This window comes from Chrysochloris asiatica, unplaced genomic scaffold, assembly GCF_000296735.1.
Source record: "Chrysochloris asiatica unplaced genomic scaffold, ChrAsi1.0 scaffold00124, whole genome shotgun sequence".
NCBI lineage: Eukaryota > Metazoa > Chordata > Mammalia > Afrosoricida > Chrysochloridae > Chrysochloris > Chrysochloris asiatica.
In genome coordinates this window covers 9,598,566-9,623,005 of record NW_006408642.1, presented here as the reverse complement: position 1 = coordinate 9,623,005, position 24,440 = coordinate 9,598,566, and the positions used below count along the sequence as shown (strand labels likewise).

General features: G+C 44.8%; 1 protein-coding gene across 1 annotated transcript in view; it reads left to right on the top strand.

The window, feature by feature from the left end:
* Window positions 1-24,440, top strand: part of LIMD1 (LIM domains containing 1) — an 86,580-nt gene that overhangs the window by 32,733 nt on the left and 29,407 nt on the right. The window contains exon 2 of the mRNA XM_006868823.1: window positions 16,545-16,646. Coding sequence (XP_006868885.1) covers window positions 16,545-16,646 — 102 coding nt within the window. The remainder of the gene's footprint in view (window positions 1-16,544; window positions 16,647-24,440) is intronic.

Genomic DNA, 24,440 nt, shown 5'->3' with positions numbered 1-24,440 from the left:
TTGGATTATATTTATTATCCTAAAAAATGATATGCTAACTGTGAAATTTAGTTAAACAACCAGTTTACAAAGGACATTTACACTAAAAAAGGTATTTGCTCTTTATCTGAAATTTCAAATCAGCTGGGTCTCTTGGATTTTATCTTTCAACCCTACCTAGTTGGAGCTCAGAGTTGAAGGAAGTAAGAAATGTCAGTGGGCCTTACTTGACAGATGAGAGGATTCTGAGACCAGGTGGAAGAAGATAATCTAGAAGCAAGTTGGGGACGGGATTCTGAGGCTCTGGAGGGACATCAGAGCAGCGTCGAGAGGATTGCTTGGAAGAATCTGGCAGGAAAGGAAGCAGTGACGTAAATGCTGTACCACTGTACCACTCGTCCTGCCCAATGGATCAAGGCTCTTTCGGCTGGGAGGTTGATGTTTATTCTGCTTGTTTATGTTGATGCAAAAATTCTTGAAAGCATGCACAATTTTGATCACTTTCACAAGGAAAACTGATGTTAGGAGTGAGCTAACTTGAGAAACTGGCTTAAAAACCTGCAATTTGATCAAGAAGATCAATAATTATAGGCATGGATCATAACCAGTATAAAATAAAATAAAGATCCATGAGTTCTTACTGATATAAACAAATAAATGAGAGCATTGCTGATTTCCCCCATAGGAAGCATTCCTTTAGATTACTGGCCCATTGCTGTAAGCGCTCGCTGAGGCTTTTAATGCCTTTGGCTGAACTGCCCCCTAGAAAGGCTGTATGTATTAGATTTCCATCAATAGTGTACAAGTGTGTCCTTTTCTCTAGACATCCTCAAGGACACTGTTGTCATTATTACCTTTCTTTGCCACTTGGGTGACAAGTGCCATCACATCATTGTATTTTGGACTCTAAGCAAGGTGGACCATCTTTCCATATGCTGATTGGCATTCCTGTTTCAAACTAGGGTTGAGAGAGCTAACTGACCTCTGAGTGAAGAAGCTTGAAGTGATAGGCCTCCTTAGGAAAGGGGAAGGAGAATGTCTAGAAGCTGCAGGACCGGTTACTCTGGTGATTGTACCAGTTGCCACTGACGTGATTCTGACTCATAGTGACCTCATATGTGTCAGAGTTGAACCGCATTGCATAGAGTGTTCAGTGGCTCATTTCAGAAGTCAATCTCCAAGCCTTTCTTCTGAAGCACCTCTAGACAATAGGAGTTTGTACTGTAGGGTAACTTAGTATAGCACTTGGTGGTTGGGGTGCAGTGCCTGCTTGGCTGATGCCTTGAGCTCCTTTTTCCTCCTGGGAGTGGAGGCCTGAGAATAGGAGTACCCTGGGGCAGAAGTGGACCTGCAGGTAGTCACTGCAAGGCCAATTCAGGCTGCAGTGATTGGGAAATTGCCTTTCCCACTGCTATGATATGATGCCATCATTGGTTTTGAGGCCGCATGTGTTTTAATGGCAGCTTCAGAGTGAAGAAAGTAGACTGGTGCAATTACCCTAGAGCCTTAAGTACTTCCTTTTGTGGCTTTGGTGATAATTTCACTCACGGATTCAGGAACTGCAGGGTGTACAGGAGAGAGGGCAGAAGCAGGGGAAGCTCAGAGTGCCAGGTTGGATGCAGTTGGTTGCATTACCTACATCCACAGTTTTCAACCTTGATGTGCATTAGAATCACCCAGGAAGCTTTGATTCCACCCCTAGAAATGGAGCCAGTGTCTCTGGAGATCATGTTGGCCATCTGCTTGTTGATTCTGTACAGTGTACTTGAGAAATGGTCAACTGTATTGAACCCAACGCCACCACCTTCAGGATCTCTGTGAAATTAAGTGTGTAGCTAGGAGTAAGACTGTTGCCCGGGTCATTCATTGTTCCAGCTCTGTCCTAAAGACTTGTCTCCTCTTCTGCAGCCTGCTGATGCCCTGCGCTGCCCATAGCATGAGAGGTCCACAGGCTGCAACCTTCAGCTGAGAAAGAATCATGCTCAACTTCTGCCTCAGTTGGTTCTTGCAGATCTGTTTCCTCCCAGGTTCCTTATACATGCCCTGGTCTTAGTTTAACCCCCTCTCAGCACAGTATAGGTGGTTCACAGCTGCATGATCCCATATGAAGTGCAGTGTCCATATAGGGGGCCCCTTCCTCCTTCCTGGAGAGAGGAATGGCCACCAGCAGGACACAGCTGAGGGCTGAGCAGTGGGTGTGCAGGCCACAGTCCAGTGATGGGCCACATGGAACCTTCTACTTTGGAAATTCTAATGGCAACTGCACATGCTGGGCTCAGTCCTCACCCAGGTGGGCTGTGGATGCATTTGGAGGTGGGCTTCCAGGGTCCTCAGTTGTCCATTCACAGGAAGAGGTAGGAATTCTGCTCCAGCCAAACCTCATACTCAGGCTGCCTTGCTGGCCTCCTCATTTGTGAATCCTGTCTTTGGCAGAGAGTGAGTGAACTCCCTAGACCTAAGGCATTAGCTTTTTGGCCTTGGGTGTGTGACAATGTAATGCCACATTTCACAGCTTGCTTCATGTAAAACGCTGCCAGGCCAGGCTGTGGGGCAAGCAATGTCTACACTTGATCAGTTACCCTGTGCTTCTGGTTTTCGAACTGTGCTCAATAAGGTTTTCAGTGGCTGGGTGTTTGGAAGTAGCTCTCCGTGCCATTCTTCTGAGATGTGTCTGGATCCATTCAAACCTTCAGCTTTTCATAGTGGCTGAACCCTTAGTGTTTACATCACCCACAGATAACTTACAAGACATTATGTTGCCATCAGTTAGGGTTGTCACGTTTGCAATGGTCACATGATATTCTTCTCCATGGAGTTCTGGTGTGGTGCTATAGGATAAGCAATGGACTGCTAACTACAAGGTTGGCAGTTCAAATCTTACCAGCCGCTCAGGGTCAGTGTGAGTTGAAACTGGCATGATGACACTTAACAGCAACAACATTCTTTCTAAGGAGCCTGGTGGTGAGCTGCGTTAAGTGTTGAGCTGCAAACTGGAAGGTCAGCCATTTAAGCAACCAGCCACTCAGAGGAAAAGAGATGAGGCAGTTTGCTTCCTTACAGCCATGGAAACTCTATGGAGCAGTTCTGCTCTGACATGTAGGGTCTCTCTGAGTGAGAATGGACTTGAGTGCCGTGGGTTGGGTTGGGTTGGATTTTCTTCTCTATCACACAGTTTCCCAAGGCCTGTGCCACCCAACTGTGGCCTCCGGGATGAGAGTCAATTAAAAGGGATTCGTTGAGTGAATTTTTGCTGGCCATCACAGCTTCAGACTTTAGGAGGGACAAATGGAGTGAGAGGTAGTCCTCATCTTCTAGAAGGTTCTTGCTTGGGAACTGCTCTAGCTGACTGGGCCACATCAATCAGAGACAGCCTTGGAGCCCTCAAGGAGAAAACCTTGGTCCTTGTAGAAACTACCTGCTGCCTTGGTGTGCAGGGTCTCCTTCTCTGACCTTCTTCCCTGGCATCACATCACTTTCTGTCACCTCCAGTGTCCTTCCCTCCTCCACTCCAGCTGGCTGGAACTGTCACTTGAATCTTCTTCCATCCTGTACATGTCTCCGTGCCTTTGGTTGTCTTTTCCCTGAATCTGAACACACACCCTTCCGTCTCTGGCTTATATTGGATCTACTGTATGGAAGACCCTCTGGTTTTCTTCAGTTTATGGGAGGCCCTACCCTCAGAAAATTTATTACTTGGTAAATGGGGGAAGAGGGGCACTGGGCACTCTCATCTAGCCCTGCCAAATAGAAAACCATAAGGTGTCAATGAGAAATGCAGGGGGACTTGTTGAAATGAACCTCTGTGGTTCTTGGCCTGCTATTCTACTAGCCCTTACTGTAGGCATGTATGTCATGATTTTAAAAGAACCCCCACCTCTGTCTACTGGATGTTAAGGATCAAAGCTCACCCTCAGCTCCTGAGCTGGGTGGGCAATCCTGTGGAGCCGAGGCCCTGGTGCTCACACTTGGTTCTGGAGTGCCTCCAGGGATGAGGGTTGTTATTGTTAAGTGCCATCGAGTCGGTTCTGACCCATAGCGACCCTGTATAGGGTTTCCAAGGAGCAGCTGGTAAGCTTGAACCACCGACCTTGCAATTCAAACAACTTTGCAGTCTGACGCATTAGCCCACAACACCACACCAGGACTCCCAGGGATGAGTGTAGGTCTGTCTAAAGAGAGAATTCTGCTTCCAGGAGCAAGGTAGTGTTTGTGGAGTCCCTGGCACCCTGAAAATGTGAAGACACTGACTTTTTGGTATTAGCAGAGTGCCTTCTCCCTTAGTCTTGTTTTGTTGTTGCGTTCTGACCCTATGCACAACAGAATGAAACACTGCCCAGCCCTACACTGTCCTCACAATTATTGCTATGCCTGAACCTATTGCTGCTGTCACTATGCCAATGTATCTCATCGGGCTGGAGGGCTCTTCTTCTTTTCGTTGACCCTCCGCTTTACCAAGTGTGATGTCCTTCTCCAGGAACTGGTCCCTCCTGATACCATGTCTGAAGTATGAGAGACAAAGTCTCGCCATCCTCACTTCCAAGGAGCATTCTGGATGTACTTTTTCCAATACACATTTGTTGGTTCTTCTGGAAGTCCATGGAACTTTTAATATTCTTCACCAACACCATAACTCGAATGCATCAATTCTTCTACCGTCTTCCTTATTCATTTTTCAACATTCACATGCATATGAGACTATGGCTTGGGTAAGGCACACCTTAGCCCACAAACTGACATCTTTGGTTTTGAACACTTTCAAGAGGTCCTTGTGCAGCAGATTAGCCTAATGCAGTATGTCCTTTGATTTCTTAGTTGCTGCTTTTATGAGTGTTGATTGTAGAGCCAAGCAAAATGAAGTCTTTGACAACTTCATTGTTTCTCCATTTATTATGATGTTATTTATTGGTCCAGTTGTGAGGATTTTTGCTTTCATTTCAATGAGGTACAATCTGTACTGCAGGTTGTAGTTTTTGATTTTCATCAGTTAGTATTGTAAGTCCTCTTTACTTCCGGTAAGCAAGGTTGTATCATCTGCATATCACAGCTTGCTAATGAGTTTTCCTTCAACCATGATGCCATGTTCTTCTTCATATGATCCAGCTTCTCAGATTTATCAGACAGACTGAGTAAGCATTGTGGCACACAGCTTTCCTAATTTTAACCATTCAGTGTTCCCTTGTTCCTCATGGCCACAATTAAGTGTTCTGGAATGCCTGTTCTTTGCAATGTTATCCATAGCTTGTCATGATCCACACTGACAGAAGTCTTTGCGTAGTCCATAAAGCACAAGTAAACATCTTTTTGGTATTCTCTGCTTTCAGTCAAGATCCATTTGACGTCAGCAGTGATAGCCCTAATTTCATGACCTCTTCTGAATCTGGTTTGAATTTCTGGCAGTTCTCTGTTGATGTAGTGTTGCAGCCATTTTTAAATTATGTACACCCAAATTTTGCTTGTATGTGATATTCATGATATTGTTCAATGATTTCTGCATTCTGCGGTCATTCAAACAGAACACTGAATGGTTTAAAATTAGGAAAGTTGTGCATCGGGGTTGTACTCTTTCAACATACTTATCCAATCTGTATGTTGAGCACACAATCCAAGAAGCTGGATTATATGAAGAAGAACATGGCATCAGGGTTGGAGGAAGGGTTACTAACTAACAACCTGTGACATGCAGATGATACAACTTTGCCTGTTGAAAATAAAGAGGACTTAAAATACTTACTGATGAAGATCAAAGACCACAGCTTTCAGTATGGGTTGCACCTCAATGTTAAGAAAACAAAAAGCTTCATCACTAGACCAATAAGCAACATCCATATAAATGGGGAGAAGACTGGAGTTGTCAAAGACTTCATTTTGCTCAGATTCATGGAAGCAGCAGTCAAGAAATCAAAGGCCATATTGCATTAGGCAAATCTGCTGCACAAGACCTATTTAAAGTGTTGAAGAGCAAATATGTCAGTTTGTGGACTAAGGTGCGCCTGACTCAAGCCACGGTATTTTCAGTCACCTCATATGCATATGAAAGTTGGACAGTGAAAAAAGAAGTTAGTAGAAGAATTGATGCATTTGGAGAAGAATATTAAAAGTACCATGGACCACTAAAAGAACAAACAAATACCTATTGGAAGAAGTATAGCCAAAATGCTCCTTGGAAGCCAAGATGACCAGCCTTCATTTCTGATATTTCAGACATAATATCCGGAGGGAGGGTCATTGAAAAGGAGGAAGACCCCCCAATGATGGAATGGCACAGTGGCAGCAGCAGCAGTGGGCTGAAGCTCAGCAACGATTGTGAGACTGGGCCAGAATTGAGCAGTGTTTCGTTCTGTTATGCATAAGGTGGCTATGAATGGGTATCAACTCAACGGCATGTAACAACAACAACAACAACGTTGGTTCATCCCTCTTTGGAGTGGGCACAAATATGGATCTCTTCTAATTGGTTGGCTAGGTAGCTGTCACCCAAATTTCTTGGCATAGAAGAGTGACTCCCTTCAGTGCTACATCAGATTGTTGAAAGATTTCAATTTGTATTCTGTCAATTCCTGGAGCCTTGTGTTTCACCAGTACCTTCAGTACAACTTGGACTTTCTTCAGTACCATTGGTTCTTGATCATATGTAACCTCTTGAAATGGTTGAACACTGACCTTTTCTTTTTGGTACAGTGACTGTGTATACCTTCCATCTTATTTTGATGCTTTCTGCATCATTCAGTATTTGCCCATGGCGTCCTTCAATATTGTAAGTCGAGGCTCCTGGCTTTTTCTTCAGTTTTCTTCAGCTTGAGATATGCTGAGTGTGTTCTTCCCGTTTGGTTTTCTAATTCTAGGTCTTTGCACATTTCATTGGCACTGTGGGTTTATGTGCTGGACTGACTACAAAGTTGGTTTGAACCACAAGTTCACCAGCCGTTCCTTGGAAACCCTCTACTGGGTTGCTATGGGTCGGAACCAACTCCACGGCACTCAACAACAACTTGACTTTGTTTTCTTGAGCTGTCCTTTGAAATTTTCTGTTCAGCTCTTTTACTTCCTCCTTTCTTTCATTCACATTAGCATCTCTACACGTGAGAACAAGTTCAGAGTCTCTTCTCACATTTATTTTCATCTTTTCTTTCTTTCCTGTCTTTTTAATGATCTCTTGTTTTCTTCCTTGTATGATTTTCTTGATGTCATCCCACAGTTCTTCTGATCAAATGCATCAAATGTGTTCTTGAGATGGTCTCTAACTTCAGGTGGGATATGTTCAGGGTCTGTGGACTTGGTTTAATTTTCTTCAACTTCAGTCTGAACTTAACATTTGAGCAATTGATGGTCTATTCCACAGTTTGCCCCGGACATGTTTTGAGTTTTCCAACGTTTCTTTCCACAGACGTAGTCAATTTGACTACTGTGTGTTCCATTTGGTGAGGTCCATGTGTATAGTTGCCTTGTATGTTGTTTTAAAAAGGTATTTGCAATGGATAAGTCATTGGTCTTGCGAAATTCTATCATGGGATTTTCAGCATCATTTCTGTCAGCGAGATTATCTTTTCCACCTACTGATCCTTCCTCTCTATTTCCAACCTTCGCATTCCAATCACCCGTAATTATCACTACATCTTGATTGCATGTTTGATCAGTTTCAAACTAAAGAAGTTTGTTGTTGTTAAGTGCCATCAAATCAGTTCTGACCCATAGCTACCCTCTGAGGGTTTTCAAGGAGCAGCTGGTGAGTTTGAACTGCCTACCTTGTGGTTCAAATCTACCTTGCTGTTGAGTGCTTATCCCACAGTGCCACACCAGTACCAATTCTTCAATTTTGTCATCACTGGTTTTAGAGTTTGGAGCATAAAATACTAGTGTCATAACTTCCAACATTATAGCAACATGCAAGCCACCACAGTACAACGAACTGACAGACGAGTGGTAAGGCAGTTTTATAGAGTTAATTATACATCTACCATGTAATCCAGCATTCCATTTGTAGATATTTACTTACTGGAAAGTAAATATGTCTGTACAAGCTAGTGCTTGTACACAAATGTTAATAGCAGCTTTATTTGTAATAGCTTGAAAACTAGAAACAATCTAAATCTCCTTCACCAGATGCATGTGGATACACTCCCATGCAGTGGAGTACTGGTGGTGGTGGCGGTTGTGTGAATGCAGTCGGTTCCAACTCATAGTGACCCCCGTATAGGAATTCCCAGGCTGTAGATCTTTATGGGAGCTGCAAGCCTCATCTTTCTCCCATGGAGTGACTGACAGATTCAAACTCCTGACCTTTGCAGTTAGCAGCCTGACTTGTAGGCCACTCACTACCAGGGCTCCTTAATAGATTACTTGTTGTTGTTAAGTGCTATAGAGTCGGTTCCCCCAAGTCCTGCACCATCCTCACAACTGCTACTGTGCTTGGGCCTGTTGCCGCTGCCGCTGCCACTGTGCCAATTCCTCTTGTTCCTGGTCTCCCTCTTTTTCACTCTCCTTCCACTTTACCGAGCATGATGTCCATCTCCAGGGGCTAGTTCCTCCTGATAATATGTCCAAAATATGAGAGACAAAGTCTGGCCTTTGTGGCTTTTAAAAAGCATTCTGGTTGTACGTCTTTCAACACAGATTTGTTTGTTCTTCTGGCAGTCTGTGGTACCTTTAATATTCTTCTTCAACGCCATCACTCAAATGCACCAATGCTTCTTTGGTTTTCCTTATTCATCGTCCAACTTCCACATGCATTTGAAGCTATTCAGCATGAGAAAGAAATGAACTCTTGTTACATGCAGCTACATGGATGAAACTTACAGTAATCACTGTACTGAATAAAAGAAACTAGACTGAAAAAGAGAGAGAGAGGATGTATTCTAGATTTTATTTATATGAAACTCCAGAAAATGCAGACTATAGTGACAAAAGCAGATCAGTGGTTGCCCAGGGAGGGTATAAGGAAAAGAAAGAAAGAGTCTTGGCTTCAACAGCAGGCAGGTTTATTGAGAGTAAACCTGGGAGGGGGTATTCTTATGTCACCAAAGGAGACCAAGAGCCCATCTGTTCCCTTACAGACTGGGGTATTTATAATCCCTGTGGTCTGGGTATGGTTCTGGCGAGTTTACAGTGGTGGGCTGGGGGGGGGGTTCTGGTGAGTTTCCTGAAACCTGGAATTTCAGGGGGGGAGGGTCTCCAGGTGTAATAAAGACCCAAGCTTCCCGGGAGATCGGAAGCTCAAGCCGGCCCATTCAGTGTCATTTGGGGTAGTTGCAATTCCATTCTGTTGATCAGGCGCAAAGTCCTTCAGAGGGGAAGGAAGGAAGGCTTACAAAAGGTATGCAAGTTCATGATCTTGATTGTAGTGATGTTATCCAGGGTGTATGCAAAAGTCAAAGATGACCAGATTGCACATTTGAAATGTGTGCAGTTAATTTGTTATATGCCACTATCCCTCAACAAAGCTGTTTTAAAAGAGAGCACTCTGGCTACAGTTTGGAAAGTAGATTAAAAAGCTTTGAGTCTAAATGAGGAAGGGAAAATGCCCTCCTCTTGCTCTCGTCTCCTAAAATCTTCATTTCTTCTTCTCTTACTCTTCTGGCTTTTGACTTTGGAATAATCTAGTTGTCGGTGATTGCATTTCTTTTTATTTTCCTCCCTTGGGCATTTCTTTACAATCCTGTAGCATCAGAGCCATGTGAAAACCAAAATCAAACCAAAGCAGCCACCACTAAGTCCACTCTGACTCACGGCAGCCCTGTGTGTGTCAGATAGCTATGCTCTCAGGTTTCTGGTCTTTTGGAAGTACAACACCAGGCCTTTTGTGTGGTTCCTCTGGATGGACTTTTCGTTCGCAGCCGAGCGCAAGAACCATTTGCTCCCCCACCCAGCGACTTCTCTCGTGAAAGCAGAAGGCACCTAATAGCCTTTTCTTCTTTTTCCGTAGTTTTCCTCTGTTTATTTTTTTAAAAAGAATATTTCATTGTGTTTTCAGTGAAGGTTTATACAGCAGTGTAGGTTCCCATTCAAGAATTTCTACACAGGTTGTTGTGACATTGCTTATATTCTTACAGCATGTGAACATTCTCATTGTTTCCCTTCTAGTTGTTCTGTTTTCATTCATCTAGTTGCTCTGTCCCCTTACATTCTCACCTTTATTTTAAAGTGATTGTTATGACCTCTTGGTTCTTTTCCTTATTGTTGAGCTTGTGCCTCTCCTCAGCCCTGGTCACTGGGCCACCTTTCAGAAGTGAGACTGATCAGCTCACAGCCACTGGCAGATGTGGTTTCTGGAAGGGCCTTTCCCTGAGGCTCTCATCTTGTCCAACCCCCCTGTTGTCTGACTGTGGGGAGCCTGGCTCCAAGATCGTGATTGAGAAGGATTTGTGGAGCAAATTAATGGTTTCCTGACTTACCGGAGGTCAGTTCAAAGGCACTCACTCAGTGGTGATGTCCCCAGGCAGTACGCAGGGTAGGAGCTGAAGGCCGCCCATCTGTGGAGTGAAAGTAACACAGGCAGAAAGGTGGCCCTGTGTGCATGGGATGAGGCAGAAGGGGAAGTAGGCTAGGGTGATCAGTAAGAGATCCCAGGCTGGACTGGGATCCAGTAGTGTGACCCTCAGCAAGTTACAGGGCCTTTCTAGAACTTGACCTTTCCAGAGTAGGAGCTCCTTCCCTTCACTGCACGACAACTCTCAGCACAGGGTCTGGACCATGATAGGGTCATGATTTCTGAGAATGCGAAATTCACTGGATTTCCCTGGGTGATTGGAGTAAACGATTAACACATTTGCATGCTAACCTGAAGCTCAGTGGCTCAACTCTACACTGAGGCACCTTGAAGAAAGGCCTGATGAACTATTGTTGTTAAGTGCCGTTGAGTCGGTTCCGACCCATAGTGACCCTATATAGGATTTCTAAGGAGCAACTAGTGAGCTTGAACTGCCGACCTTGCAAGTCAAATGGCTTAACCAGGACTCCATAAACATTAGCCACTGAAAACTCTACAAAATACATTTCTACTCTGACATTCATGGGGTCACTGTGAGTCAGTGTCGACTCTTTGGCAACTGGGTGGTTGCTTGGAAAGGAGAGTAGACGTGTTTCCTGCCAATTAAGTCCTTTTCTGTGCCTTTACCACCAGCCACAAGGGTAAAACCTTTTCCTACCTACTTGGCATCTGATGGGATCTTCCCCGCTTTGTGACTGACCATTTAGAATGCAAGTTGCTTCCTTCCTTGCTTTGTGTCTGATCTCACTGGGCAGTGCTGGGAAGGGATGTCATCAGCCCAGAGGAGCCAAGCTGCAGAACTCAAGAGAGAGTGAGGGGGATACTGAAGCCAGGAGGCCGCAGGCTCACATAGAGAGGAAGTCAGGAGTGTGTGCTGCTGGACTGGGTGCAGAGAGAGAGGAGGAAGGCCTGATGTCGAGAGATAAAGTTACAGGAAGTCCAGGGAGGCCCACTTGGAGATGCTTCCATCTTTCCATTATAGCAGGATTGGGAGAGACTGTCTAATTTTACTCCCCAAACTCCAACAAGATGAGCTCATGTCTTCATTTCAAGCCAGCAGCATTCTACTGACTCATGAGATGTGTTAGGGGTTCCTTACTGTAAGTTGCCGGCATGTGGTCATCTTGTGGATGAGGGAAGACACCATGCTGAACTATGGAGCCTGCTGTGGACCATAACATCTGAAGACTTTTTGCTTGTGAACGACTCCAGCCAGGCAGAGCTTAGGTTTATCCTGTACCTAGGCTGAAGTGTTCAGATGCCAGTTTTTCTTGAGTACCCTCACAATCCTCTGGAAGATGAAGCAGACTAACTTCTAACTTCCCCCAGGGGCGCCTTCACAGGAACATTCCTGGACATCCCCCTTAATGCTCCACCTAATGGTGTCATACCCCAAGAGCCTTAGGGGTAGTTTGTAAGCTTCCTATATGCAGTAATGTCTCCCTGGGGTTTTCTGTAGGCCCGGTATGGTCATGAGTATGTGATACGTAGCTGCTGCCATCATTCATGGTTGTGGGAGGAGATTTCCTTGTTCTCTGTTACCACGTGAAGACAGAACTTTGGAAACTCATCATGGTGTCTATGATTTCCCTTACTCAGGTGATATGTATTTGTCTTTGTCTTGTATTTATACCTGTTTAAAACTTAATAAAGAGTCTGATGTGGCGCTGTGGGCTGATGCGCTAGACTGCAAAGTCAGTTTGAACCGCAAGGTCAGCAGTTCAAGCTCACCAACCACTCCTTGGAAACCCTATATCGGGTCGCTATGGGTCGGAACTGACTCAACGGTACTTAACAAGTGCTCAGGAGTTCTGCTGCTGTGTACTAAATGGGTGTTGAGGGCATCCTAAGTACACTTTGCCAGTGGGGATCTTATAGGGGAGGTGGATGTGTGCCCAGATACAAGAGAGTGGGGGGCCCAGATGGTGGGTGTGGGTGTGGGAGAGATTTCCCCTTGAGCTTCTAGGAAATGTGATGCAACTCAGTGCTTCTTTGTGAGCACTGTGGAGGTCAGGGCTGAGATATGGCCGTACCTCAAAGGCACGCTCAGCTCAGTGGGCTCCATGCTGTGGCCGCTCTGGCAGCACTAGTAGCGTGAGTTGGTTTCTAGAGTTTCTAGAGTTCCGAGCCTGCTGAAATGAACCTGTAAGATGAGTGGAAATGACGACACTCCCCCATAGTGCCGTATCCCTCCCAGGTGGGCACCGTCAGCTCTGAGAGCACCAGGAATTGAGTGAGCTTTGCCCTGAACTCTTTTATTTCCTGAGTGTATCTGAAATAATTGACCAAAGAAATCCTCTGAATGACGAGTGACAGTTTCAAATTCGTAGCAATGATATACTCTGTTAACTTTCACACACACACAATGCTAAAGCCTTTAAGAAGGAAGACAGGGGCCTAAAGAACTTTCTAGGGTGTGGAAATACCTTGATTAAGGTATATGTTACAAAGGCCATTTGTCAGAACTCTTCCAGACATCAGCTTGTGACCTCTGTGTCCCACAGATGGTAAATTGTTCCTTGTAAAAAGGGCTGTAAATGAAAGATCGACTTTAGTCAAAGATACGCAGGCTGTGCAGCATCTAGGGGCGTGGTAGATTCATGTTTGCAGCTTACTTTGAAATGCAGAAAAAATGAAGTGGACGGATGAGTTGATAGAAGGATAACTAACAGAATGCTGCTTATAAAAGTGAGGTGGTGGGTTCATGGGTGTTTACTGTGTTTCTACTACTCTGAAAATTTCACAGTAAAATCTTAAAACAGAAGAACTGCGCATAACCAATATTTATGTTTGCTAGAGCTTTCCAGAACTGATTTCCCCAACAATCAAGTTTTCTTGGGAGGCACAATTCTTTTCCTACAAACTGCCTCACCCAGCTAACTAGAACGGGTGAAGAGGCTTGAGGGTCCTTGGCTTCTTGTTTTCACTTTGAACCTGAAGGATGTGGTAGCTTGGACTTCACTTGATGGTGATGAAGCTTCTCAGTTTGAAGTTACTTGAACTCTGATACATAGTGCTTTCTACCCTGTAGGCAGAAAGCTGCGACTCTGAAGTCCAAGAACTGTTTGACAATCGAAACTAGACATCAGAAGAAGGCACCCGAGCCCTCTTAACCAAAGAGTACTACTGGATACTAGGGAGTTGTTGCGAAGGGAGACTCAGAGGCCTCCCTGTGTGGACTGAGCCGGTGCCTGGGCTGTTGCAGTAAGGAAGCCTGGGTTGATCTAGACAAACCTCATGGGCCCTGGGAGGTCTAGAAATCCTTAGAGAATTCATTTATGTCAGAGCAGCTTCTTGCTGAATGGGCTAACATCATTATCATTCTTAATCTTTATAACCTTATTTATTGAGCATTTACCAAATGATAGGCCCTGAGCCAGATAGTATGTGTATTCTGTCATAGTAACCCTTTAAGGGGCTCATTATATCCCCATTTTGTAGCTGGAAAGCCAATAAGGGCGTTTAAATGGTCTGTCCTACTAATCTGTCAGTTTGTTGTACTGTGGTGGCTTGTGTGTTGCTGTGATGCTGAAAGCTATGCCATAGGTATTTTAAATACCAGCAGACTTGCCCGTGGTGACAGGTTTCAGTGGAGTTTCCAGATTAAGTTAGACTAGGAATAAATCTCTGACAATCTACTGCTGAAAATTAGCCAATGAAAGCCTTATGGAATACCCTTCAAACTTGTAGCTGAGCCCACCCCCAGGGATCACCTTTCAGACAAACAACAGACAGACCTCTAGGATAAGCACTGCACCGAAAGGTTGGTTTAAACTGCAAGGTCAGCAGTTCAAACCCAGAAGCTGCTCCTCAAAAACCCTACACAGGGTCACTATGAGTCAAAACCAACTTGACAGCACTATACAACAATAATATACAGTGAACAGTGACACCCTTGAGGAAAGTGTTCTTCAGAATGATCAACCCTAAGGGCAAGAAGGGACAAGAAAGGACAGAAGAGGAGAAATGGAAATGGGAGTTCAAGGAGGAAGTAGGAAGAGTGCTGGTACATTGACAGGCTTGCAACCAATGTCACAAAACAAAATGTGTGTACGCTGTTGGATGGGAAACAATTTGCTTTGTAAACTTTCACCTAAATGATAATAAAATGTTGAAAATAATAAAAAAGAAAACAAAGTCCCCAGTGATAAATGTGATCAGTGATGAAGATCCCAGAATTGGGATGTCCAAGTGTGGCACTATAGAATTAGCATGGAACTGCTAACCATAAGGTCAGCAATTCAAACCTACCAGCCACCTTAGAAACACTGTACAATGTTGCTATGGGCCAGAACTGACCTGGTGGCATTTAGCAGCCATAACAATTCAAAGGGAGGATTTTATACTGCTCAAGCTAAAAAAAAAGAAGCCCCCCCAATGAGATGGATTGGCATAGTGGCAGCTGCAATGAGCTCAAGCATAGCAACAATTATGAGGTGGGTACAGGACCGGGCAGTGTTTCATTCTATTGTGCTTAAAGTCACGTGAATCAGTATCACCTCGACAGCACCTAATAACAACAACAGGCTCTCTCCTAAACTCTCTGGACTGAAGCTCCCCTCGGTAAGCCACACACAGTCCATTTTACAGTTACCTCAGAGTCATGTTTGCAAAAAGCTATAAAAATGAAAATTGTGTTAATGATGCAATATATCATGCTCCACGATTGTAAGACATTTCTCCATGTATTCCTGCCATTTCCCACCTTCATTCTTCATCCTTCAAAATAATTCTTCATTTCTCAAAATAACCCAGTGAGGTCAGCTGGTGTTATTGTACATTTTTTTCTGGTAAGGAAATTGATAACTTGGGCTGAGAACCCAACTTCTGTTTTTAGCTTTTTAAATCATATATTGTCCACAGTGATGTCACACATTGTTTACAGTGACAATGAGTAAGTAATCTTAGCTATCACATGTAGGGAGGAAATATTGCACAAGGGTTAAAAGCAAAGATTTTTAGGTCAGATAGAAGACCTGGGCTTCTGGTTGCACAACTTGAAGAATGTTGTCATTGTCCCTGAACTGTGCACGTAGAAATTATTTAATTGGTATGTGTTTTGTGTATATGCTCAACAATACAACATAAATTATTTTTAAAAATCAGATTAAAAACAATGCAACCTTATGGATCATGATAGTGTGTCATCTGATATCATGGTAAAAGGGACTTTCTGATTACGAGGCCCTCAGAATCCAGTGGCAGCACCAATGAACTCAGACATACCAACTCCATGACAGCTAACAAGCCTCATAGCTAGTGAATTGTGGACACTTGAGCTCCAGGGCTTTTGGTTTACAAAGCAATCTTTGTTATTGCTGCTCCTGACACATTCAGCAGGTAGAACTAACCTCTTACTTCCTAATTAAGAAGCTGACATTCAGAGAACGGAGTGGATGAACTCAAACAGTGGGTAGTGGAGTGGGTGGGAGGCACAAGGTGGGAACCTGGCCCTTTCATTTCTGGCTCTCTTTTCATGTCATCCTGTTGCCTAGAGAGCTGGAGAGGATGAGGAGGGAGTCATGGCAAAGGTCTAGAAGGCCAGGGGTGGGGTGTGCCAGGCAGGGGAGCCACATCCTGAAAGGCTAAGAGGAATTAGGGGGCTTGTGTGGGGGACAGAAGGAAGTTCAGCCTGGCTGCTAGACCTGTGAGGGACCACAGTGGAGGGCAACGACAAGCCCAGATTAGGGGGCTCGGGCCTGGCTCCTTTTGTAAAACATGAGGATGATGTATCTTAGTTGTTGGGTGTCTGCTAAGGACTAAGTGAGATGCCTCAGCTGAAGCTTGCTTAACATATTGTACTTAAAAAAAGATTTGTGCTTTCCCTGTGAACTGTTTGAAACCTTTGGACAAGGGAGCGAGTTGACCAAGCCAAGGTGTTCTGAGCATTCCCCTGACATTGTGGATGGCAGCATGGGGTGAAGAGGGCCGGCATGGAGCCCAACCTGAAGGACAATAGTCATTATTTCAAAGGAGTACTCCCTGGACTTTGGATGTGTGCCTTGCTGTTTCCACTGGCCCTTTTGAGAGTCCATTCGCACTGTCTCCCTCACAACTCACTGATGTGTTCTTGTTTTTTCAGGGGCCTGTGTGAAATGCAGCAAAGGTGTCTTCGGGGCCGGCCAGGCCTGCCAGGCCATGGGAAACCTCTACCACGATGCGTGCTTTACTTGTGCAGCCTGCAGTAAGTATGTGTGTGTGGCGGGATGCCAGGGTCCAGGGAGGTGATTCAGGTCCTAGTGCTCCTGTTATTGAAATGCCTCAGTGGGTGGCTGTAATGCACAGAGGTGGATTTCCCCACAGTTTAGGAGGCTTTGGGGCCGGAATAGGACAATGACTCTAGGGGAAAGCTCTGTCTGCTCGGGGGAAAATTCCATGTGAGCTCCTGGAGTGTTCTTCTTGGCATTCCTTGACAATCTCCACATGGCATCTCTTTCTCCCATTTGTGCCCTTTGTCTCTGTAGCCAAGCTGCTCTTTTTAAAGTCATACATACCCCACACTGATAGGGCCTCATGAACATAATAACAAAAACCCTATCCACCAATGGGATAACATCTACAAGTGTAGGAGCTAGAATCCTAACACAATTCATCCTTCTCCATGGTTACCAGATCCCTGGCCCTTCCTGGTCCTCCAGAAAGGTAGACAATTCTTTTAGAGCAGGCAAGGTGGCTTCGTTGAGTACCAGAGATCTCCTGGGGTAAGTTGGAGTGCGTTCAAAGCAATCCTTAATAACTCAATTTTGGAATGCACATCCGAGGTCTCAGTCCTGGTGGAGGGATAAGTGCTGGGATACCCCATCATCTCTCCTCCTGTGGGGACCAACCAACCCGAGGGCTATGACTTATCCCCAGGTGACCCCAAGCCTTTGCCCCTAACCTTTGATTTGGAGGCTGATGTATGAATGTGTGAGAGAGTGCGTGTGTACCTCACACGTGTGTGTGCTTACCAGTACATACACGTAAGGGCAACTTTCTGTTCAGGCACATCCATCTCACTGAACAGCAGCTCAGGAAACTGGGCTTGGGCTCAGCTCAGCAAACTGTTGCTGGGTGGATGGCAGTGGCCCCAGTGGAGGGTCCTAACACATGACAGGATGTCTGCCACACCTCACTTTAGTCGTGGAGTGCTGTTTTCTGGTCTCTTGTTGTTGTTATGTGCCGTGGAGTCGGTTCCGACTCATAGTGACTCTGCATGGGGTTTCCAAGGCTGTAAATCTTTACAGGAGCAGAAAGCCTCATCATTCTCCTGTGGAATGGTTGGGTAGTTTCGAACTGCCGACCTTGAGGTTAGCAGCCCGATTCGTAACCAGTATGCTACCAGAATTCCTTTTGCTGGCCTCTACTAAAGATTAAATTTGAGGACTATTTTTGGGGAAACATTCCTTTGATGTTCTCAAATCTTCTACCAAAACTAAAACCGCCCAAGTAGAATTGTGCTCTATAGAGTTTTCATTGGCTGGTGTTTCTGAAGTAATTATCAGACCTTTTTTCTGAGACTCCTCTACCCCCCACTTCCATCAAGTCTATTCTGACTCGTACCAACCCGTTAGGGACAAGTAGAACTGCTCCGTAGTGTTTCTAAGGCTGTAAAGGGTCATGGGAGTGGACAGACAGCTTCAGCTTTCTCCCACAGAATGGCTGGTGGGTTCAAATTTCTGGCTTTTTGACAAACAGCCCAATGTTCAGCCCAAAGAGCCACTAGGGCTCCTTCTACCCAGGCTTCTTGTTGTTAAGTGCTATCGAGTTGGTTCCAAGTCATAGTGACCCTGTATAGAGTTTCCGAAGAGTGGCAGATGGGCTTTAACTGCTGACGTTGTGGTTAGCAGTCTAGTGTTTATCACACAGCGCTATACCAGGCTAGCAGCTATCAATGAAAAGAAAATGTTACAACAAAGCCACAGAGTGTGGTAGGTGAAGGACTTCTTAAGATATGGCTGCTCCTAGAATCACCTAGGGCTGCCGTGGTGCCCCCCAGACCAGCTGAGTCTGACTCTCCAGAGCAGAGTCCCCTAGGCAGCTGCGGTGTGTGGAGGGGCTGAGCACTACTACTTTCATGCCACACTTCTCATTTGAGACGTCTCGGAGAAAGGGAGGGGCTAGCTCAGAACTAAAGCGTCCTGGTGACTCAGTGGTTAAGGCCTGCCGGCAGTTTGAACCCACCCAGCGGCTCATGGGGAGAAAGTCTTGGCAGTCTGCTCCCAGGAAGAGAGCAGTCTAAGCACCCCCTGGAGCTGGAGCCCTCCTGCTCTGTTACCCGGGACCCCTGCGGGTTGGAATCAGCCTGAAGGCGGCGGGTATGGTGGTTTTGGTTTTAGCATCCTGGTTGGTGTTACCTTGTAGCTTGGGGGCTGTACTCCTCATGTTTCCAGATTTTAGCACAGATGTGATACACCATCAGGAGGGGTTGATCTTTGTAGGAGGCCATGTCTGGTGAAGTAGGGCTCTCTATGAAAAGACAAGCACATCGACATTATTGTTCACCTTGGGGGTCTCACACACTCCGGTTAGGGGAGCTCAGCACACCTCTGCAGCTATAGGAGGGCCAGGCATGTGTCTGAGCAGCTTCTCATGAAAACAAGAAGTCATCGGCCTTTTGTTGAATTAACTTATTGCTGCCTTTTACTTTTAACTTGGCTGTAGGCAGCAAAAGAGGTGCCTGTGTCCTAGCACCGCGGGTCCTCCAGTGTCTCTGTGAGCCTCAGTGCTATATATATGCATATGTGTACATGGTTATGTGTGTGCATTTGTATATATATATGCACATATATCGTTGTGCATACTGTGTGTGCATGTTGTGTACATATGTACATTGTGTATATATGTATGTGCATTGTATATATGTGTGTGCATTGTGTACATTGTGTGTATGTAAATATGCATTTGCATTCATGTTGTAGATGTATGTATTGTGTGTATATGTATCTGTGTATGTTGTGTGTATACATGTGTGTGTGCACTGTCCATATATATGTATGTGTGTATGCTGTGCATTTACATGTATCTATGTATATGGTGTATATATGTGTGTATGCATTGTCTGTGTACATGTGCATGGATATTGTGTATATGTGTGTATGTGTGCACATTGTGTGTGTGCATGTGTGTGTATATATATGCATGTATGCACGTTGTGTGTGTGTCTATATATATGTGTGCATTGCCTGGCCCTGCATCATCCTTACAGCCTCTGGCATGTTCATATCCATTTGCGCCAGTCCTCACTGAGGGTCTCCTGTGCTCCACTGGCTCTCTGCTTCACTAAGTATGATGTCCTTTTTCAGTGATTTTTTCCCTCCGGAGTCAGACTGTTCTGCTGAGATCCACACAAAAACCTGCTCCTTTTCCCCTTAGTCAGCCCAGACCAAGGGTGAGACCTGTGGGCCCTCTCATGTCTCTTGTCTCTAATTGTTTAGAGTCAAAGTTTCCGTAACTGATTTCTCACAGTAGGTCTCTAGACCTTTGTCTCTGTCTTAGTTTGGAAGCTCCACTGAAACCTGCCCTCCACACATGACCCTGTTGGTATTTGAAATACTGATAGCATTGATTCCAGCACCACAGCAATATACAAGCCACTGTGGTATGACAAACTCACAGATGAATAGTGGACATACACATACAGTTCGCTTATCAACAATTTCATTACCCAACATTTTGCATTTATGTCGGTAGTGAAAACTCTGTTATCTGACTATTTTGTGCAGTAATAATGTATGTCTGGTTGCTGAGGTAGAAGGCGACAATAATGCTGGTTGTGATGGTTAAGGTTATGTTTGGTCATGGGCCATGATTCTCAATGGTTTGGCAGTTTTGTTGTTGTTGTTGTGAAGTGCCGTTGAGTCGATTCCGACCCATAGCGACCCTATACAGGCTTTCCGAGGAGCAGTGGGTGAGCTTGAACTACCAATCTTGCAGTTCAAGTGACTTTGTAGTCTGGTACATTAACCCATAGCACCATACCAGGACTTGGAATGATATAATTTGTTAAGTTATGGAATAATATAATTTGGTAGTTATACAATGATGCAGTCATCCTCCATTTTTGCATAATGCCAACTTTTGTATAACAACATGGTCTTTGGTACTAAACCATGTCTATAAGCGAAGAATAGGTATATATACATACATTATTGTTGTTAAGTGCTGTCGAATCATTTCTGACTTATAGGGTTTCTGAGGAGCAGCTGGTAAGTTTGAACTGCCGACCTTGCAGTTCAAACCGACCTTGCTGTCCCGGGCTTATCCTACAACACCACAGCAGGACTGTGGGTATATACACATATACGTGTGTGTGTGTGTGTGTGTGTGTATTTATTTATACCCACTGCCCCAATGCCATCAAGTTGATTCTGACTCAAAGCCACCTTGTATCACAGAGGAGAACTGCCCCATAGGGTTTCCAAAGCTGTCATTTTTATGGAAGCAGACTGCCACATCGCTCTCCCATAGAGCGGCTGGTAGTTTTCACTGCTGACTTTTTAATTATAGCCGTGAAGTGCCTTAACCACTGTGCCACCAGGGCCCAGTGTGTGTATGTATATATGTATACACACACTCATTCATACACACATAGCACACATTGACACTTCTCGGATTGTATCAGTACTACATTAAACTACAGTCTTGGGTTCTTGTCAAGCTCACACACCCTTACAAGACCAGGCGAAACCAAGACCCGACTCATTTGACAGCTAAAGATATGAAAAGCTACTTTTAGATGCAGATAGCTTATTATTTTGGTAGACAATGAAAAGTAAAGTAGCCTGGAGGCCTCTGTGTCTCAGTCCCACACACCAAAATGAATCACACCAAAAGGCACATTACCACATGCAGCAAGGTGGTTTCAAAAGGTCATGGGAAATGGAGTCTGCAGCTACAGAGGGGCTTCAAAAAGTCATGGAAACATGGAATGAAAAGACAATGGATTTTTTCCACTTAGTTTTTGAAGCACCCGCATACATCGTGAGGTGGCAGGGCAGACTCTCAGACATTAGTAGAACCCAGGAGGTGATGAGAAACTGACTGCTGATAGCCCCCCCAGGGGAGATAAGGTAGACTCATCCCCAGGCTGTAGGATGACCCCAGGGGTGCTCAGCAAGACACTGGGAACCTCGGCCCATGACTTCTGACAAGAGGCCACAATGTTTACTTCATGTTTAGTGTGACAACAACCAAGGATTGTCTAAAGAAGAAACATGTTCTTTTGTCATTCTAGCACATTTACTGTCACTTTATGTTTTCCCTCCCATATTTGTCTACATTTCTTAGTGGTGTGCACAGATGAAGAAGCATCGTGTCCTTTTTGATTTACCATCCTATCATAAACTCATCCCTGCCTCGGCAGTCTTCATAACCACTGCCTAAATAGTTCTGTGGTCAGATGTTAAGTCCACCAAGAGGACTTGGTTTAGGTCACAGTTCCTAGCCTCCAGCTTGTATGTCTGCTTCATTGGTTGTTACACATCACCCTGGAGAACGTGTTTATGCATGGTTCTTTGTCCCCCCTGCTCAAGTGTTTCCTTAGTATTTCTTCCCAGAAGTCAGCAGCCAGGGTCCAGCATGTGGGTGTGTATGTGGTTTGCTCAAGTCCTCTTCTTTCTGAGCAGCAGTGTGCTTGGTTACCATGGAGATGTAAGTTGTGGCCCACCTCCCTGTGGGCTCTGTCCACCCAAGGGAGCCATGCATCTTGCCTGAACACTCTCAGGAAGCTGTCGGCATGCACGGGAGAAGAAATGACGAGCTCTTGGAGAGGGCAGGAGTGGCCTTGGCCAGCGGCCCACCCCATAGTGTGTGTGGACATCCTGGGTTGAGTAGGCTGTCTGAGGAGAAATTGGCATCTATCTGTGACTGGAGTGAGAGTTGGAATGAAGAGGAAGAAAAAGTGTACTAGGCTTAAGTTGTCAAGTGGAGTTCTCCATGACACTTTCCAGAGCAGACTATGGTAGAGAAAGAAGACAAGGCCACTGTTTCCTGAGTCCCAGCAGTTTTAGATCCCCAAAGTTCATTTGGTAGAGGTCAGGCAAATTTTGTACTGGAGATGTGGTGAACAGAAACATGTTCATGGTTTCTGTCATGTCTTGGCTGTTGTTATGTGCTGTTGAGTTGGTTACGACTCATAGAGACCCAGTATATAACAGAGCAAAACACTGCCCACAATTGTTATGTTTCAGCCCATTGTTGCTGCCACTGTCAATCCATCTCATTGCGGGGGGGGTAGAGGGGTCTTACCAAACATCATGTCCTTCTCCATGGACTGCTTCCTATGATAACATGTGAGATGAAGGCTCACCATCCTATCCTATCTTCTAAGAATTCGCATCATGACTGTATGTCTTTCCACATAGATTTTTTTCCCATTCTTCTCATATTCCATAGGATGGACTGTCCAAGGCTGCAGTGTGATCCTTAGAGGGATAAAATAGATTAAGACTATACCACTGCCCATTTGACCTTTCAGAATTGCAATGTCCAGGTCTGCTAAAGATCATGAATGGATTTTATAGTGAAATCTCACATAAATAGGGGAAAGTCTGTCTGAGTTAGTGAAAATCCTGCCTCTAAAACACATCTGGACCAATAAGTAGCATCATGCTTAATGGACAGAAGATTGAAATGGTCAAATAATTAATTTTGCTTGGATCCACAATCAATGCTCAAGGAAGCAGCAGTCAAGAAATCAAATGATGTGTATTGCATTAGGCAAATCTGCTGCACAGGACCTCTTTAAAGTGTTAAAGAGCAAAGATGTCAGTTTGAAGTCTAAGATATGCTTCATCCAAGCCATGGTATTTTCAGTAGCCTTAAATGCATGTGAAAGTTGGACAGTGAATAAAGAAGACTATAGAAGAAATGGTACATTTGAGTTATGGTATTGGAGGAGAATGTTGGACTGCCAGAAGAACAAACGAAGTCTGTGTTGGAAGAAGTACAGCCAGAATGCTCTTTGTAAGCCAGGATGGTGAGACATCACCTCTCATACTTCAGTCACGTTATCAATAGAAACCAGTTCCTAGAGAAGGACATCATGCTTAGTAAAGTAAAGGGCCAGTGAAACTGAAGAAGAGCCCTAGCGAGATAGATAAAACACAGTGGCAGCAGCATCGGGCCAAAGCTACTGTGACCGGTTAGTGCTTCATTCTGTTGTGCTTACGATTGCTGGGAGTTAGAACTGGCTCGACAGCACCTAATCACAACACAGAGTTCTAAATAAATGCCATGTTGCTACTTTCAGGTAAATAAAACAATTGACTCTAAGCCCAACACTGGGAGCAGAGGTTCTTAATAAGTAAGTTCCCCAGAAGTGAGTTCCTATCTGAAGTATGGGAGGGTTCTTGTCAGCTATTTTGTTTTCTTACAAAGTCCAAACACTCCCTCTGAAATCCTGTTTACCTTTGCCATTGACCTTGTAGATGACTTCAGCCTAGCCTTTGAAAACTCCGAATGAATGGAGCCTGAACAGGGAGGTCTTCATTTAATTTGGAGCCCATGGGTGGTGCACACGGCCAACATGCAGCTGCTAACTGAAAGGTTAGAGGATCTAGTCTACCCAGAGACACTCAGAAGAAAGATCTAGTGATCTACTTCTGAAAAACCACTATTAACAATCTTATGGTGCATAATTCTACCCTGATGCACATGGGGTGCACATGCTATGGCCACTGGTAACTGGTCCTTTAATTCAGGACATCCAGCTTCCTGGAAATCGTCACCTAATGATTTATAAAAATCCTAGTAGCATAGTTAGTTACACATTGGGCTGCTACCCACAAGGTCAGTAGTTGCAATCCACCAGGTGCTCCTTGGGAGAAAGATGAGGCTTCCAGCTCCCATGAAGATTTATAGCCTCTGACACCCTCCATAGGGTCTCTGTGAGTCAGAAATGAGAGGGCAGCACACACAAAGCAATAGTAAATTATAGGCCAGTTTTCTGGAGCTTTCTGTGGGCACCGACAGCATGCTAAACCCTCTATCTGTAGTA